At 51.8% G+C, this 17,660-nt stretch overlaps 1 protein-coding gene across 1 annotated transcript; it reads left to right on the top strand.

Moving 5' to 3' along the window:
* Positions 1-7,541: 7,541 nt before the first annotated feature.
* UTS2B (urotensin 2B) lies at positions 7,542-17,241 on the top strand. The gene is made up of 5 exons (XM_026649942.1): positions 7,542-7,674; positions 9,913-10,014; positions 13,753-13,790; positions 15,822-15,915; positions 17,123-17,241. Exons 1-5 carry the CDS (start codon positions 7,542-7,544, stop codon positions 17,239-17,241), a joined length of 486 nt encoding a protein of 161 aa, XP_026505727.1.
* Positions 17,242-17,660: the final 419 nt, after the last annotated feature.

Here is a 17,660-nt window from a genome sequence, read left to right as displayed (position 1 = left end):
GCTTTTTTTTTTTTTTTTTGCGCTGCTTGGGGCGGCCCAAACCCTGGAGCTGGCCCTGATTGCTATCATCATGAACAATCAAGTGGAACCCAGTCCTACAGCGTGAGACTTCACTCAGGTTTGCATTTCACCTGCAGCTGCTTCTTTCAGCCTGGCCTGTCTCCACAGATCAGCAAAGATGTTCAAGCCGGAGAGCAGGTTGGGCTGAGAACCTGAACGCTGAGGTGTATTTCCAAGGTCCCATGGGAGGCCCAAATCCTGTCCCCAATGCACACTGTGTGCGGGGGATTCCAGCGTGAGGCTGACTGGGGAGAGAAACCTCCCCTCGCAATGTGGAGGGCTGACCCTGCTGCGGTACCTGTTCAGAGCCATGGGGGGAGGGGGGGCGGGCACTTGCAGCAGGGTTTGTGACGCTGTCGCTGTGGCCTTGAGGTTGAAGGCTGAGACTGATGATCCTCTGAGCTCCAGGACGGACTTGGAGATAGCACCTCCCAAATGTAATGTGGGCCAGCACACTTTTAAGGGACACAAATATCTATTACCATCGACAGGGTGCAGGGTCTGTGAAGGCACTGAGGTCCTGAACCCCTCTGCTTCCTCCCTGCCCCGGGCTGGCCCCGACCCCTGGGGAGTAGGAATCACATCGGGCAGTCTGGAAACCTCGTCCCTGCCGTGGGATACAGACACAGCTTCCCAAGGGCCAGCGGGCCAAAGGGAGAGGTGCTTAGGGTAACCAGATAGCAAGTGTGAAAAATCAGGATGGGGGTGGGGGGTAATAGGAGCCCATATAAAAAAAAGCCCCAAATATTGGGACCGTCCCTATAAAATCGGGACATCTGGTCACCCTAGATGTGCTTGACTGCCCGGCAGACGTGGCATAAAAGCCCCAACAGAAGAGAAGGGAAGAGCGTTGTCAGAAGACACGAAGCACCAAGGGCTGAGGGAGCTGAAGTGCAACCCGAGCCTCATCAGCTTCCCCTTGATGCAGAGGACACAGTGGGAAAGCAACGTGCAGCGTTTACACAGAGGAGCGGCCCAGATTTGCCTCCAGAATCGGTTTATTCAGTGTCCATTCGGAGCAGATGCTGATGCTATAATGTTCAGCCAATCAGCTAAAAACTCAAGACTCCCGAGGGTCAGAGCAATGGGTGAGGAGAGGAACAGGAGGGGCAGACGGAGAGAGAGTGGGGGGCATGCATTTTTAGATGAAAAGGATTTTAAACTAAAGGGTGCCTTTAGGAGGACACTGTGCTCCGAAACCAGCAACATCCTGAGGGCTGGAAAGCCCATGAGGATCCTAAAACGCCTTTATTTCCCTTGGCCTCCCCTTTAGCTTGCCCTATGGAAAACTCCTTGGAAGATCAAGGGCTGGGTACAGCACCGTGTGACCGGGCTTCGTATGCATGACAGAGCAAGTGACGCTGCCCTCTGGTAGCCGGCCTACAGAAAGGCTGATGAGACCTACAACTACCATCGCTCGGGGGAGATCACCCATTGCTCACGCGGCTGGTGCCTACGTTTGTGGCGGGGATGTTCTTGTGATGCTGTCTCTGGTGCCAGCAGCATGTATGTTTGTTACATCTGGTGTCACTCCCGTGACTTCCATGGCATCCTGCTGGTATAATCGGCTGTGTTCAGAGGTCAGAAACTGCAGCTGCTCCATGGATTGGGGTTGGGCCCAAGGCAGATAGGAGTCTTGTCACAATGGAGATTGATCTAAGTGGGTACCAGCCTGACAGTCGGAAATAGCTTCACTGCCTTTAGCAGCGTCACTCCAGATTTACACCGGTGTGAACGAGAGCAGAAGAGGGCCCCTTTTCAGGGCCCAGGGTTCATGGAAGTGCTACCTAGACCCCACGTTGGTCATTCTGCATCAGGACTAGGGAACGCTGTGTTCAGTGCCCTGTGAAATGGGCTGGGGTGGGGGTGTCACCGCCCACGTCATAGTGGGAGGGAGCAGTACACCCGTCTCCCCGTTGTCAGTCTCAATAGAGACACCCACTCCCCTTCTGCCCCTTCGAGGAGATGCCTCCAGGTCAGGACATTGATGGGGTAGCTGGCACAGCTGCTGTGCCGTTAACCAGAGCGGCCTTCTTGAAATTCCAGTGCCTTTGTATCATTGTATTTATCGCTCAGCATCTGCCTGGTCTCCTGCGGCTGAGGATCTCAAAGCACTTAATCAACAGTAATTACCCTCCGGGGCGTAGGTGTGCATCACTATACCTGTTATAGGCAGAGGTTAAGTAGCTTGCCCAAGAACGCCCAGCGAGTCAGGGAGAAAGCCAGGATGAGAACCCAGCTCCTTTCATTCCCCCCTCTCCAATATGCCCCACCCCTGTGGGGAGCAGGCAGGTCCTTCCCTCAGTGGCCCAACTTGGTGTTAGTTACCTCGGTGCCATGAGGGGAGAACAAGACCCAGAGCGTGGGGCAGCCTGGGCCCCTCCCCTCCACTTCTCTTAGCAGAGCTTGCCAGGAGACGGTTAACCCGGAGTGTCTAATTTGATAGTCATTATGGGCTGAGCAACAAGCACGTAGCGAAGGAACAAATTGCATCAGTCAGACTAAAAGCTTCATAAATATTGACTGGCTTTAACAGGCCCCTGGGGAACAGAAAGTCTCATTTTCTAATAACTACAGCTCCTGGCCCACTGAGGGCCGCTCCCAGGAGAGAGCGTGTGTAGGCGGAGGGGTGTTCTACACGCCCAGGGGCACGGTCCTTTCATTCCCTCACACAGAGAATCGCCCCCTTCCACGGGGCGGGGGACACTGCGCCCGCAGGGGGCGAATGTGTGTGAAACGGGGAGACGCTCGTGTCCAGCTGGGAGCGGGGAGGGGATTTTCCATCATTTCCCCTTTGACTCTGACAGGATAGCTACGGGTGAGGCTGTGGGGCTGGGTGGGGTGGGGAGGCAGCTGGGCAGGGGGAGGGTGAGGTACTGGCATGGTGGGAGGAGCCAGGCAGAGAAACGCCAAGGGGGGAACCCGACTGGAGGAAAGGGAGCTGGGGAAGGAGGCCTGGGGGAGACGCCTGAATGGGGTGAGTCGGATGGGAAGAGGAGTCCAGGGGGGAAGGGGAAGATGCACTGGAGTGGGGGGCGAGGAAACCTGGCTGGGTGAACGGGGAGGAGGAGGAGTACTGGGGGCCAGTGGGGACAGTCTGGCCCTATGGGAGGAACAGTGGCCCTGCTCCGAGGAAACGTTCCCCTTACCCCCACCCCTTGCCTCTATAAACAGAGGAACTGTGGGCACAAGGCCAGTGTCTCTCTGAAGCTACTGCTCAGCATGCAACGGGAACTACGCCAGGGGAGGCGTCCTTCTCCCCGGCCAGTGACGCCAGCCGACCACCGTCATTAGCTACGGCCTGGGGGATGCAGCGATGGCATGTCCCTGACGGGAAGACTCTTTTGGGAGGCGCATACTCAGCAGGGTGTTTTCACCGGGATCCAGCATGTGGCAGCTCAGAGGAAAACACAAGAGCCAGGCCAAATCCAGAGCACGTTGCTCCGGCTCACATGGGACGCACGCGGAGCGGGAAGCTTTTCAGAGCCTCCCGAGTGCCAGTGAAAAGACAAGATTTCTCTTTCCAAACCCCCCAGGTGCTGTGTGAAGCAGCCCCTCCATGTTCTCTCCCTTTCATCAGTCCAAGGCTGGTGGCACGTCTTAACAGTTATCTAAGGAATGCGTTGAATTCTCTTTGACGGATGTTTGTCCCAGAGGTGTGAATGCTGCTTTGGGATGAATCTGAGGTTAGGCTACTTGGAGACTCAATCTTTCATCCAGTAGCTACTGGGTGAAATTCTGGCTCCATTGAAGATAATGGCAAAGCTCCATTGATGGCACTTCTCATGACTGAATGGTTTTATCACACAAGAACCAAGAGGGTCTTCGCCGGGGCAGAGAGAGACGAGCCGAATGCATAAAGACATGGAGGTTGGATTACACTCAGGAGCTTAACCTCATCTGTCCATACACAGAGTTGGTGCATATTGAAGCAGCTCCTCTGGGTTTAGTGGAATCCAGCCAGCGTGCCCCTGGTCTGCATATTCCCAACAATATGGACTGGTGGGTTTTGTCCATTGTTGTTCATTTCCCTTTTGACACCAGATACATTATGCTATGCTAGCACAGCTTCACGAGCTTGTGCCCATGAGAAGCGGCCATGACAGATTAGGACCATGAAGATTAAAGTTGGAGAACTATGTTAGACGCCAGCTGCCTGCAAGTACAGGAGACAGTCCTTCAACAGATGACATGCAAGACATTATTGATGACTGGAGCTGATTTTAAAAACAAGAAAAATATTACAAATATTTCATCCAAATTTGTCTCCGTTTAATTGAAATGTCAGTGACATTTTTTGTCAACATTTTGCAACTTGACAAAGCTTCTCCCAGATGGATTAATGGGCCAAACGCAGAGTCCCTTTCATTCATTAAGGCCAATCACTGCCATCCGATAATCCCACAGCAGCAATGAACCCACTAGGACCTTTGGCAACAGGCAGGGATGTACAGATCCCCCCCACTCCTCTAGATACCGCCTCATTCTGTACCAGCCCGTCTCACATCTGTCTCCTCAGGCAGAATGGCTGCCCATTCGCCTTCATTCAGGTCCTTCATTTGGCCAGACACCAGGAAAAGTGACGCTGGAGGATCGGAGCCCGGCAGAAAGGAGACGGTGAGATGAGCATGTCTGCACTGTGATCACACAGCAGCACCAGACCTCACATGCCCATCATGTTGGAGCGGTGACACAATAGATGTGAGGACACTTTGGGCGGCTGAACGGTCGCATCAGCCCAGTGCTACGCCCCTGGGATTTCTCTGCAATGAAAGAGCAAACCCCAGCGAGGAGCTTTTCCAGCGTCCCTCTACAAGATACTACAAGACGTCAACAAAGCCTCATTGGTTCCAAGGGCTGCTGACAGATGGATTCAGCAGCGACCCCTTACTCAGATCTATCACCAGGAGAGCAGCATCCACCATCGATACCGATACAAGACTCAGTTCTACACCAGGTCTGGAGACAAGATGAGAGGGAGCCAGAAAACCAGCTGCTGCAAGTCTTTCTGTAGCTGACCCTTCCCTCTAAAAGGGTGGTTTGAGTGTGAACTATAATCGATAAGGTTGCTAACATCCAGTGAGTTCCTGCTTAAGGTGCTACTACTTCAGACTGAGAACCGCTTGTTATGCATTAAATTGATCTTAGTCAAACTGGCGACATATGCTAACTTGCATGTTATCAGGAGGTACGTGCTCCCGGGAGAATGGGGGAGTTCTCATGTCTGAATGGAATAATAGTTTCAGAGGCAGTGAGGAGATAGATATTAGAGTTAGCTGATGCACTAACTTCTGATGACGGAGAAAGTCCTGGTTTGTTTGGTCTCTGAAAGATCTGAATTAGAGCTAGTGGGAAAATACCAATATTTTGCAGGAAGTTTTGAAACATTTTGAAAAATTTTCTTGCAGGAATTTTTCAGGTTTGTGCCGGTTGTTTTCCTTTCTTTGTTTGTGATTGAAAACCTACCTTTTTTTCAGCTTTTGGTAATTTTCATTGAAACAAACTCAGAAAATGTCATCAAAAATGAAATATCTCCATTTTGACCCGATGTCATTTTCATTTAAATTACTTTTTGACCAAACAAAAAAGAGAGAAATGCAAGCAGCTGTAATCGGCATTGTCCTTGTTTGAATTCTAGGCCTCCAGGTGTCCAGTTAATAAGATGCTAAACACACTCATAACATTATTGAGTTGCAGGATAACGTTCAGCTTCTCTGGGCTTGGAAATCAGCCTAGTCACTACCGCCTGTCAGCACCCCAAAAGACAGATTGATTTCTCCTCTTGCTTTATAGGACCGCCAAAGCCAGAGTGTCATGTTGCACCTCATTTGGCTAGAGGATAATGGTTTGCACATGCCCTAGAAGGCTGATTGCATTGGGATAGGACACAGCTGAAAATAAATATGCTGCCTTCCCAGCTAGCATCGTGCCCTTCCTGTCACAGAACTTCAGTGCAATCCAACACGACTGCCCATGTCTGTTCAGGTGAGCCTGGGCAGTGGTATAGCAAGCGGGGTGTAGCAAATCAAGATCAAGAGGGAAATGGGCACTACACGGCCTTCGTGGGCTGTTGTCCCAATTCTGCAAGGATGCATTGAACATTGTCAATGCAACTTCCATTGGGAGCTGAGGCCCATTGGCACCTTGCAGAAGAGCATCTTGTGGGGTCAGGCCTATTGTCTCTCATTCTCATGACAATCGCTGTCGTTTTCTGCACTTAAATAGCACCGTTCACGCAAAGATCTCAAAGGGCTTCACCAGCATTAATTTATTTAGTCCCCGTTGTATAGCTGGGTAAGGCTGGGGCATCAAAAGTGACTTGTTCAAGGTCACACAACAAGTCGTTGGCAGAGCTGGGAAACAAACCCCAGAAATCCCAACTCCAAGTCACTATTGCCTTCCAGTTAATGCTACCTGCAGGTAGCACCCGGCGGCGTGAGATGGGCAATTCGGGACAGCGCTGCGGCAGCCAAGACTATCAGGTGAATCAGTGGCACTGCGCGTAGAGATCAGCTTGTTGCTAGTGCAGGCTGTGAGTGACTCAGTTCTGCAGCTCATCTCTGCAACGTCACTTGCGGAAAGTAGCAGGGGCTGAGAACAGAGTTTACCAGGACGGTTGTTATTGCAGCATCTCTCTTGGTATCATAAAGTTGTAATTGAAAATTCCTAACAGATCATTGAGATAGATGGGAAGGCAATAAATACAAGCTAAACAAGATGGAGCCAGACCCCTAAAACAGACACTGAAAGGTTTTACAGTGCATCTTACCACATTTTATCTGAATAAAATATGGGCGTTTGCCAATAAAATGGATCATCCAAACACCCTTCCTTCTCCCGAATGGACAAAACTGAAGGGATCTGGCTCCTCTTTGATGAATTTCATATCTGATGTCAAATTTAACCCCCAGCCCATACTTTGCCCTGAAATCAAATGCAGCATTTTGCCTGTTGATGATAAAGCCAATGCTCAACAAAGTCATTGGGATGGAGCAATGCACCGGAGTGCCAGCAATCAGTTAAATTAAATGAACAGCCCTGTCTTCCCCTCCACCATTCTGGCACTTTCTACATCTCAGGTTAATTAGCACAAGCGCTGGAGAGTGCAATAATAAATTGCAAAGCTCCCTTTGAGCCAGCTCACGGAATACATTTCTATAATAGAGCCACAGAACCTGTATATGGATGCGCGCGTGTGTGTGTGAGAGAGAGGGAACAGTCATTGGATTGGTCAGATAAGAGACATATTGACCGGGTTCCTTATGACGTCTGTTCCTGGGTTGATCTGTCCATTATCCAAGGAGTGAATCATATTGACAGGTTGAATTATATTTCAGAAGATTTTTTTTCTCCCCCTCCTCCAAAGACCATTTGTAATCATTGCACATTCGCTGGCTTTTAAAAGTGAGCTCCTCTGGAGCCGGGTTGCACTGAAGTCCTCCATCGAGCGTGAAGGAAGAGTTCTTTTGGGTGGCGGGAACATGGACAAAATCTGTTCGGTCCAGCTCTGCCTTGGGCTCCTAACTGTTTTCTCCATAATGCTGTTGATACCGTCTGCACATGGAAAACCTCTTGCACTACAAGGTAAGCTGAAACTCAGCCTAGACGACATAGGTAGGTATTTATCTCTGCTGGTTGGTTGGTTGGTTGGTGGATTTTCCTTTCTGCTTGACCCGACCCTACAGCACTGATTTTCACACGGGAAGGAAATAAGGTTACCCATTACTACCTCACTATACTAAACATTTAACCAACCAGTGAGCTACTGGGAGGCCTCATTATATTAGGGTGACCTACAACCATCCCTATGTCCGTTCCTGGTTGTATAATACGTCACATTTAACAGTGACCCTGTCACATCAGAAGGAATGTGTCTGATGAGAATGTCTCTTGCTATTCATAAAGAAAATCTCCTAGGGAAAAAAATGCCCTGGTATTATCCAGTGATGGTCCTGACACAGAGTGTACGAGGTCAGACAGCTCCTAAGTGTCCGCACTAGACGTTTTATCCAAGGAGGCTTCTTTTTTACATGTTCTTCTCTTAGTAACTTAAGTGCGTCTTGGCTTGCACTTATTCTGCAGGGAAATGGTGTCATTAATCTTTGTTACAGAGCCTTCGAGGGGGAAACAGGAGCAGCTAAATATAAGCTAGAAAATAACGTTGCTTTTAAATGGATTTTTCCTCCTCGATTGCCTGGTTGGTTTTGTAATAATGCCTTTTATTTTGATTGTGCATTTCTATTTTTTTTCTAAAGCAAACTCCAACATGCCTAACCACCACCATTTCAAAGCCCTCATAACCCAAATCATCTTTAAACTCACCATGCTAAACGCATCCCTCTTGTGACGCCGCTACATTCCAGGGGGTTAATTCCTGCTTGTAACTGAGATCAGGATCAGGCCCAGTGACACCAGTCAAGGTACCACGCCAGGGATGAATTTGGCCTGCATTTATGATCATCAGAGTAGGCACAGCACCTCAGCTCCCCAGCTCCCCCAGATTTATGCAGCTGTGTCTAAATAGACGTCCCCTAAGCCTCCACTAGGTTCATGAGATCAGCTATAATAATAATGTGTTGCCCCCTGTGTGTGTATGTTTTGCTTTAAGCCCATCAGGGTTAGATAAGGGTGAAGCCACTTTGGTGAAATGATTGCCCTGCACCTGCATGTGTGGAGGGAACGGAAGCCTGGAGGGTCAGGAAAAGAAGAGGGCTGTTCCTCGGGCACCATTCTTGCCTGTTTATGGTCTCTATAGGAGCTTTGGGATCTGAAATGGGTTGGGAGCCTGGGCACTCTCCATGAATTTCCCTCTCCCCGCCCCCGCTTGCCTCACAAAAGTTAACGCTGACTGTGTGCCCTACCCTTTGTTTCAGGCTATATAAGAGACCAGCTGGGGTGAGCTGGGAGCTCCTGGTCTCTGGAGCACTACAGAGTCTCGGTGCATATGGCCCTGGACTATGGTGACTGTCCGGTGACCAGATACTGGTGGATCCATGGGGTTTGGGGAGCAATCTTTCCAGAGAGCAGTGACTCCCCACCCTCCCTACGGGAACAATACGGAGAGCGCTCTGTCTGGGGGTTTCACAGAGGGCCCTGTCCCCTTTCTGGCAGCAGGCAGTTGATTTAACAGGTTCTGGGAGGATTCCCCTTGTGCACAGGGAATCCCCAGGTGGCCTAGAGTCAGAACAGGGGGCTTTCCCAGGAAAATAAAGGAGTGTCTTGGACATCCATACAGGCCGGCCCTGCCTGGCAGCTGGACCAGTCCGTGACCCCATGGGCGGACAGGCGTGACTGCCCCCTGGCTGGCTCTAGCCAGGGTGAACACAAAGGTTTTTTGTCACCTGTGCGTGTATCTCAAGCACAGCAGGGGAATTAGCCCAGAGGTGGGGGCTCTTACGTCTAGGCTGGAGGGAACTCCAGTAAGTGTGCACCAGGGATCACCCCTGTCCTGGTCTCGGGGAGACAGGCTGGACGGACTCCCAGCTCCTCTCCAGCCCCAGTATGATTCTGTGGGGGCAGCTGGGGGGTGGGGGGGAGAAGGGAGTCCCCAGTGGATTGGTGACGGACTAGGCAATGCAACTGTCTGACTCCCCTCTGCGTAACAGGGAGGGACCATGTTGACCAGGACCGGTTATAAGCAGGAGCAACCACGCAGCAGCTCTGCTGGGGCTGAGGGTGAGGATTGCAACCTCACCCACCCATGGGAGACCCCCCCCCAGTACGTCTCCCTCTCCCCCATCCCTCCCAACCTGCCATTATGCGACAGTGAGATATTTCCCTCCTCCGGTCTTGTGCCGGGGAACCCATTCATCCCGGCGTCACAGCCTGAGAGAGGTGTTTTATGTGCTGCAGAAAACCCAGGGTTTCCGGAGAGAGGAGACACCAATCACCAAGACGGGCTGCTGACTCTGCTGCTTAACAAAAACCTCGGCTGGAGGCAACCCGCGGCTAGCGGTGAGTGAGGGGGCGGGCGACGCGCCCATCAATCCCGTCTCCAGCTTCCCACCCCAGATCCCTGGAGGCAGCTTTGTTTAGTTGAATATGAAGGGCCTGATCCTTAAGGGCTGAGCCCCCTAATTACCACGGATTGGTATGGGAGTGGAGACCGCTCAGCACCTTGTAGGATTGGGACCTACACACAGTGGATCAGACCAGCTGGTACACAGGGGTTACTTGATGCTGCTTTTCCATTGCAAGTCTGACCTAAAGCCATCTTAGCTGGCCCCCAGAGGCTCCCGCAGCACAGGGGAATTCGCAGGTGGCATTGAGTTGTCAGAGAAGCTTCTCCAGTCCCCCACATCCCCGTAGCAGACACAAGTGGCAGGGCTAGTGACAAGGAAGACTGACAGAAGTGTCCCTGCACCCCAGTAATCCCTGGCTGCTGGAACGAGTTCTATCCTGTGCCAGCAGACGGGTCCCGCTCAGAGCAAGCCCAGGGTCGGGGGGCGGGAAGCCACTTTTCTCACACACACACGCTGCAGCTAGCGGCCCTCAGAGGCAGCTCAGGGTCTGGCTGGAATGTTAAAACTTACGCAATGCCTTCAACAGGAGCTCATGCAAACATCTGATCATCATTTATCTCCAGGGGTAATTGCTTTACAGAGAGCAAAGAGGTGATTGGTCTCAGCCGGAGTCCACGCTTAGTAAGGGTTCTCCGGATGAGCTAAGAACCAGGGGGAACGCCTAGCAGAACCTGACCTTGTTAAAGTTGGGGAAAGTTCAGCCAACGGGATTTTTCTTGCTGCTCCATCCCTTTGCAGCTCTGGGTTGGCGGGGCCCGGAGGCACCGTGCTATCACAAGGGAGTTTATCCCACCCGCGAGATCTGACGTGACCAAAAATCAGAGAGTGCAATTCTAAGGGCTCCGGGCCTTCCTGTCGATTTCAGCAGGATCCCAACCCCAGAACGTGGCAGGGTATCGTGAGACTTCTCCTGGCACAAAAGGAGGGAGCATTATTCAAATTCAAGAGATAACATTTGCCCACTGAGGGCCCAGTCCAAAGCCCATTGAAGTCAATGGATGGGTTCTCACTGGCAGCATAGGTCTTCAGAGCAGGCCTGTGCTGTGTTCTCTTCACAGTGACCATTCTGATGCAAACAGGAGAGCACAGGGACAAGCAGTGACAAAATGCCCCAAGGACTGCAAGGGTCTCCACCCTTCCCTCTGCTAAACTCAGTGAGGCAGCCGTAGTTCTGAATGGCTGAATAATCCTGCAAATCTAATCAATCAAGTTCTTCTGCTAATGAAGGGATTCAGTTTACAAACAGGATGCATTCAAGAAAGAACAGGCTTATGGGTTAGTGTACTTATTACTCCTAGAGGCAGGCTTCATTTTATGCCGGGCAACTGCCAACAATTAATCTCCAAGGGAAGCATAGGCAGAGGGTTTACACCAAGGCAAAGTGTCGTCAGTAAATTAGCCTTTTTTATTCTCCCCCGAGACTGCCTGTTCCAATGTCAGCTGCTGTTCATTTTCGGGATGCCGCAGTCCTTGGCCAGCCCGCTGACTTGTGGAACTGTAGCCAAAGCAGATGCCAGAAATGCCGCAGGAAGGGGATGTGTGTGCAGTAACAATTGTAAGCGCTTAGGTAGCAGTTTTCATCCCTAGATCTCAGAGTGCTTTTGCAATCTCTGTTTTGCTGATGCGAACAGCAGGTCACAGAGGCTTGAAGGGGATTTGTCCAAGGTGTCACAGGAGGCAGAGCCAGAAATAGAAGCCAGCTCTCTTGATTCCCAGCCTGTCCACTGGACCATGCTATCTTTTAAATCAAGACTGATCTAATGTATTGGCTTGATGTATATTGTTGCCCCTTTTGGCCCAAGCAGTTAGCCAATATTCTGCATCTTGCAGGTTGTCTCCATTAGGAGGAGAAATTGATGGTGGAAACAGGTGTTTCTTTGGTGCATCCTGTTTATTTACAAAGACTGTACAAAGGCCTGTGGCCCTGACTGCAGTATGAACGAACCGCAGCAGATAGTTTCCGGGCTCACGGTTCCATGCATCTTCCCAGCCAGCACTCTGCCCAAAAGAAGCTCTGTCTCTTGGCTTCCTCTCAAGGCCATGTTACCAGCGCTTCTCTGGATGTCTCCTGGCTTTCTGGCCATTTTTCTGCTTCTCACAGCTCTGCTGACGTGGCCAGGTTATCTAGGAGTGGGAAAACACCCTCAGTGCAGATGCAGCTGTACCAACAGAAGAGTGATTTTGGCAGCATATCTAATGTCATTGGGGGAGGTGGGGGAGCTGGGCCAGCAGAACTCCTTTCACGGGCATAAGCTGCGTCTCCTGAGGGGGCTTTGCTGGCATAGCTGTACGGGCAAAGGCTCTGTAGACGGGCCCCCCACAGCTGCCGTGTTTGCACTGAACACCCCGGAAACCACCTCTGCCCACAGAGCTCAGCTTCTGCCTGACCTTGCACGTAGCCTCACCCCTTGGGCAGCGTTTTCTATTGTGTTAGCTATGTTGCTCCATCAAGGCGCCTAATTGCTTCTTACTGTCCCGGGGCGCACCACTCACGGCTTGTCTGGCGCCTCCTCCTGGTCACTCTGGGGATTAGCGCTCAAGGTTGACGACCCTTCCAGGGTCACATGCCATCACACCAGGCACCGCAGCATCCTCTCTTGTCCCAGGCACCACAGCATCCTCTTTGTGACTCAGCCCTCGGGCCGGGGCACTCAGTGTTCCCCCGTTCTGCCCCTTGCCTGGTCTATGCCACACCCATGGTGGCTGGTTGGGGAACCCGGGCTCACCCATTGCTCTGGATTCTAGTCTAGTAGTCCTACACCCAGTAGTCCTGGGCTTTCCTCTCCCAGCCCTCACTGCTCCTTTCCTGGACTGCATCCAACAACTCCTGGTTCCCCTTCTTGCTCAAACACTCCTCCCTCTTCCCAGGGAGTGACTGAGCCTTTCCCAGCAGCAGCCCCAGTCTATTGCCAGCTTCCTGGCTTGATAGGCCCCACGTGTTCCTGCCCAGCTGAACCTGCCTGCAGTCAACTCCCTGCTCCCTGGCTCTCCCTCCAGGTGCAGCCTATGGAGTTAACAGGCCTGCCTGGGCACCTTAACTCCTTCCAGTCCTGTGTGGGGTGGACGCCCCCTCACACTTACATTGATCCTGAGTGAAGGGCGGTTCGACGTGGCTCAGCCACAGCAAGGTCTGTGATTGCCAATAACCAAAGACACGCCTGCTGGGAGCCACCAACACTCTCCAGCATAACCGTAACAGCGACTGCATTGGCTCTCTCCTGCTCTGGCCACTTAATCATAGAGACATAATTCCCCTGATGCTTTAGTCTGACAAAGCCTGAGTTACCGGCCTTCAGGGCATGGGGCTAGGCCCCTTTGTTCTGGCTTTTGCCCAACCACGGTGACGGGGAGCCGCTGAGTTGGCCTTGGCCAGTACATGCCCTTAGTTTCGCTCTTATATTTGTACCCGTCAGGTATGTTGTATAAAGTTACAAAACAAACATGACAACCTGCCCCCTTTATTATTTAGCATTAAGGGAAAGTCCTGTATAACTTGTAGGGAATGCCAACTCTTCTGTTGGGCTTTCAACTAACCTCGATTTTCAGGGCTAAGTTGGATTTCAATGGCAAGGAGGCCTTGCACGTATAAAGGGCGAATGAGGAAATTCCTTCTCCTGGGGGTTTCAGGAAGCAGTACAGATATTTACACTACCTGTGTTCTTTCTTCCAGACTTGGAGCTGGCAAAGAAATTTGAAGAACTTGAACAGGTGAGAGTTGCATGCATTGATGCAGAATGAATCAGGCAAAAGCCAGGAGTGGGTCAATAATCCCCAGACTGAACTAGTGGGTATGTTGCGATCCCCGGCCTGTTTTTCATCAATGTCAGTGCCCCGGTGAGAGAACGGGCCATCTCCTCGGGAAGAGGAAGAGGAAAGCACAACAGGGGTTTAAAACACTCATCAGATGGAAGAAACACATTCCTAGATTGCCAAGCCAGAAGGGACCGTTGTGATCCGCTAGCATAGCCCAGGCCCTAGGACTTCCCCCAAATAACTCCCAGAGCAGATATTTTAGAAAAACATCCAATCGCGATAGAAAAGTGGCCAGTGATGGAGAATCCACCATCAGCTTTGCATTGGGAACAAGATAGGAAATAACATTGGTTAGGTTGCAGCAGTGACCTAGCTCTGCCATATTTAAAGGGCCAGCATCTGGAAAGGCATGCTGGGGAAAAAAGTTCCCTTAAGAGGGAAACCCTTCCCAGGGAAGAGGTAGAAGGGGCTAGCGACAGATGCAGGTGCTGCTGCTTTGTCGTGTTTAATCCCATCACCGGGTCACACCAAGGAGCTATGGGTGCGGGAACTGGTTCAGATTAGAGCCAGGACCACGGCACAGAGTCCTACTCCCAGTCTGAATTTCCCCAGGTCCTTTATTATGATGGTTTGTGTCGCAGTAGCACTTAGAGGCCTACTCCAGGAGCATGTCTCCATTTTGCTGGGTGATCCACCCCACCGTGGGAGACAGTCCCTGCACCCGAGAGCGGAGGGTCTAAGCAGACAAGGCCGGTATAAACGTGTGCCCTCACCTCTAGGGACATAGCAGTGCAGGGAACTTGGTCTCTTACCCCTCGGTGGCCGGTCCCGTGGCTGCGATGGCTAGTCCCAGCCGGTGTCTTCTCCCCTCTCCCTCTCTGTTTTCTGAGGCTCGGCCCTCCGGCCAGGTCACATGACAGTTCACTCCCTTTCCAGGGTAACCAAAGATCCATCCAACTTAAAGTCCAAATCAAAGGCCCAGACTAGCAGTTCTTCTGGCCCTCTCGGGTGCCACGGAAGTTCTCGGCCTCTCCGGATTCCTGCAGAGCTTCTCTTCTCTTGCTTCTTCCCCAGCAGGACTACCCCACTGCTTCCCTTCCCTACGCATGCCAGCAGTTTACCTCGGAGGGTCTCCCTGCTCCTTTTAGGCCACATCTCAGGGATCCCCCCACAGGAACCTACCCTGCTCCATGGGGAAACTCAGCCTGATTTCCTCAGGCTATCCTGTTTGTTCCTCCCTCCTGGGTCTTCCTCCCTCTGCTGAGTTCCCAGCTTTATTTAACTAGCGATCTCCTGGCTTCACCTCTACAGCTAATTAAGCCCATTGCAACCAGCTGCCGTCACAGAGCCACCCTTATGTTGCAAGCTCATTGGTGAGGCTAAGGGATAGCTGCTAAGTCATGGGCAAGACTGAGCCCAGCTTGCCTCAAAGGGCCAGCCAGCCCACGACAGGAGAGAAAGCGTGTGAGGGGAAACTGAGGCACGGGGAGTGGAAGTGACTCACCCATGATCACATGGCAGGTCATGGGAGAGCCGAGAATAGAACCCAGGTCTCCTGACTCTCAGTCCAACCGGCCTCTGCAATGTGTCACTACATCACACCTAGAGATGGGCCCCAGCACAGCGCCTTGATTCCGACGGGACCTTCCCCAGAGATCTGGGATATTAGGATCTGGCTTCCTGGGAGCTACGTTGCCGGAGCAGAAGCACAGAGTCTCCTTGCTCCTCTAGAAGCGGGAAACAATGGCCGTTAACATGGAAGCCCTGCCACAGAAAAAACAGTGCTACAGGTTCACTGCTGCCAGAAGGGAAAGTGAACGGGAGACGCGTGTGGACGGTGAGGGGAGGAGATCAAAACCACAGCAGCAAGAGGAATAAGGCAGTGGCACTCTATGCAGTGATAGATGGGGGGGTGGGGTGGCTTGCGGGAGAAGGCTGGGGGTGGGTCAGGAGAGGTTAATCTAACCTTGTGCTTGTTCCAAACAGCTGGAGAAGTTAAAGGAGCAACTTTTGGCTGGGGAAGGCTCTGAAGAGGCCTACGCCGAGGCAGGCCTGCTGCCATCACACCCTGACAAACGCGGTGGGTTTTGGTTTTAGAGCAGCCTTTGGGATCTATCTGCCTGCAGCCCTCCTACCCGCCTGCCCCTTTAGGGCGATCTCTCTACACGCACGCGGGCTATAGCAGATATGCTGAGAACCCCAAGGTCAACAGAGCTCAGCCATCCATTGTGACCAGCAGGGCATCTATGGGCCTTGCCGTTGCTTGCTAATTCATCAGCCTCCTTGTCTGCACTAGCAGCAGGATCTCCCTCTAGCCTGAGCTGACTGGCTGCTTTCTGTCCACATTTCCATTTGCTTCTGATACTTTAAGGGGGTTTGGCAGCATCCTAAAATGGTCCTATTTTGGTCCCTTTTGGTGGAAAATCAGAAGCTTTTAAGAGCTTGTTGGTTCATAAAGGAACTGTGGACCCAGGCTGTAAGGAATAGCTCTGTTAAAGGTCCTCATGTGGAAGGGAATTTTAGTACTGGAACCACTCCAGGGAACCTTTAAGTGCTTCTAAAATCCATTTGGAAACCTCAAGCAGCCTTGCAGCAGACGTCTCTTTTCATTCAGGAGGGGGCATGGGGTTATTTGGTACATCTTGGCTCTCCGTTCTGCAGAAACCCCTTTGTCTGCAGAGTGAGTCCGCCCACATCACACAAGCTGATAGTGAAAACGTGTCCCCTTTGCCGAGGTCACTGCTCTCTTGCGTATGGGCAAAACAAGGAGCAATTGTTTGTGTGGCTGAGAGACAGTAAGGAAGGACATGGAAATTAACCAAGAATACAGTGAATTAGAGGTGGCCAAGATCTAAGATGTCATTCCGCCCAGTCCCCCTGCCAAGAATGCAGGACTGCTGCCTACTGCCAGTCGAGTTTTACATGAGCTTGCACCTAACATCTCTCTTTCTCTCCTGGCCCTCCCTAGCCTGCTTTTGGAAATACTGCGTGTGAAGCCCAGCTGGGACTGGAAGAGAGAGAGAAGGACAGCCCCGAATCGCCTCGCTGTGGTGTCCCCGTGTTAACGTATCTTCTGTACCTTCATCGTGCTGCTCCCTTGGGTGCTTTTCCCAGCGAGGAGCTAGGCAGGATTGACGGGAATTCGGACAAGACCGGGAAGCGCCCACGTTTCACTCATACTTCCCTCCCCCTCCATTTTGTATAGCATCTTCCTGCCCTGTCTCCTTTCAGTCTATCACCGGTTTGGTCTTATCCCTTGACTTTTCCTCGCTTCCTCTTTTCTCCAGGTCCTCCTGGTGCCTCACCCTCGCCTAGTCCCCCTGAGTGTGGGAGAGGAATGCCCCGTAGGCACCACTCTTTGCAGCTGCTCTTCATTGTGGTGTCCGGGGTCCCATTCCCCTTCTAAACTTGGGCCCAGGGCAATGGCACCACCCATCTCCTGTGGCGGTGGCAGGCCTGGAGCTGGGAGGGGATGTGTTTGCCGTTTAACTGACAAGATGAATAATAGCGGGCTGAGTGCATTGTGCGGATTTGGTTGCCTTGCTGCCACAGCTTTGTAGTGTTGTCGCTATTTGTGTCCTGTCGGTGTGCACAGTGTGTATCCTCCAGTCTTTACTTCAGAGGAGAAAAGGGCCAGAATACTGGCTCCTTTAGGATAGAAGTCAAATAAAGGTAAAATGCTGATTTATATTTCACAGAGTCCCCTGATGTTTCCTTTCTCCTTCATTAGCATGGCCCAGGCGTCCAGGTCTGTTCTTCCCTCCATACTCGCACAGAATTTAGCGTAGAAACGGCCACAATGGAATAGACCCATGGTTTATCTAG

Source organism: Terrapene carolina, unplaced genomic scaffold, assembly GCF_002925995.2.
Source record: "Terrapene carolina triunguis isolate 2854851 unplaced genomic scaffold, T_m_triunguis-2.0 Scaffold88, whole genome shotgun sequence".
Classification (NCBI taxonomy): Eukaryota; Metazoa; Chordata; order Testudines; family Emydidae; genus Terrapene; species Terrapene triunguis.
The sequence above is the reverse complement of the archived record's forward strand: the minus strand, read 5'-3'. Positions and strand labels throughout refer to the sequence as shown.

Coding starts and splice junctions, on each gene's coding strand:
- UTS2B (XM_026649942.1), top strand. CDS start 7,542: ATGGACAAAATCTGTTCGGTCCAGCTCTGCCTTGGGCTCCTAACTGTT. Junction 7,675..9,912: donor ACTCAGCCTAGACGACATAG/GTAGGTATTTAT, acceptor TATGTGCTGCAG/AAAACCCAGGGTTTCCGGAG. Junction 13,791..15,821: donor AATTTGAAGAACTTGAACAG/GTGAGAGTTGCA, acceptor TGTTCCAAACAG/CTGGAGAAGTTAAAGGAGCA.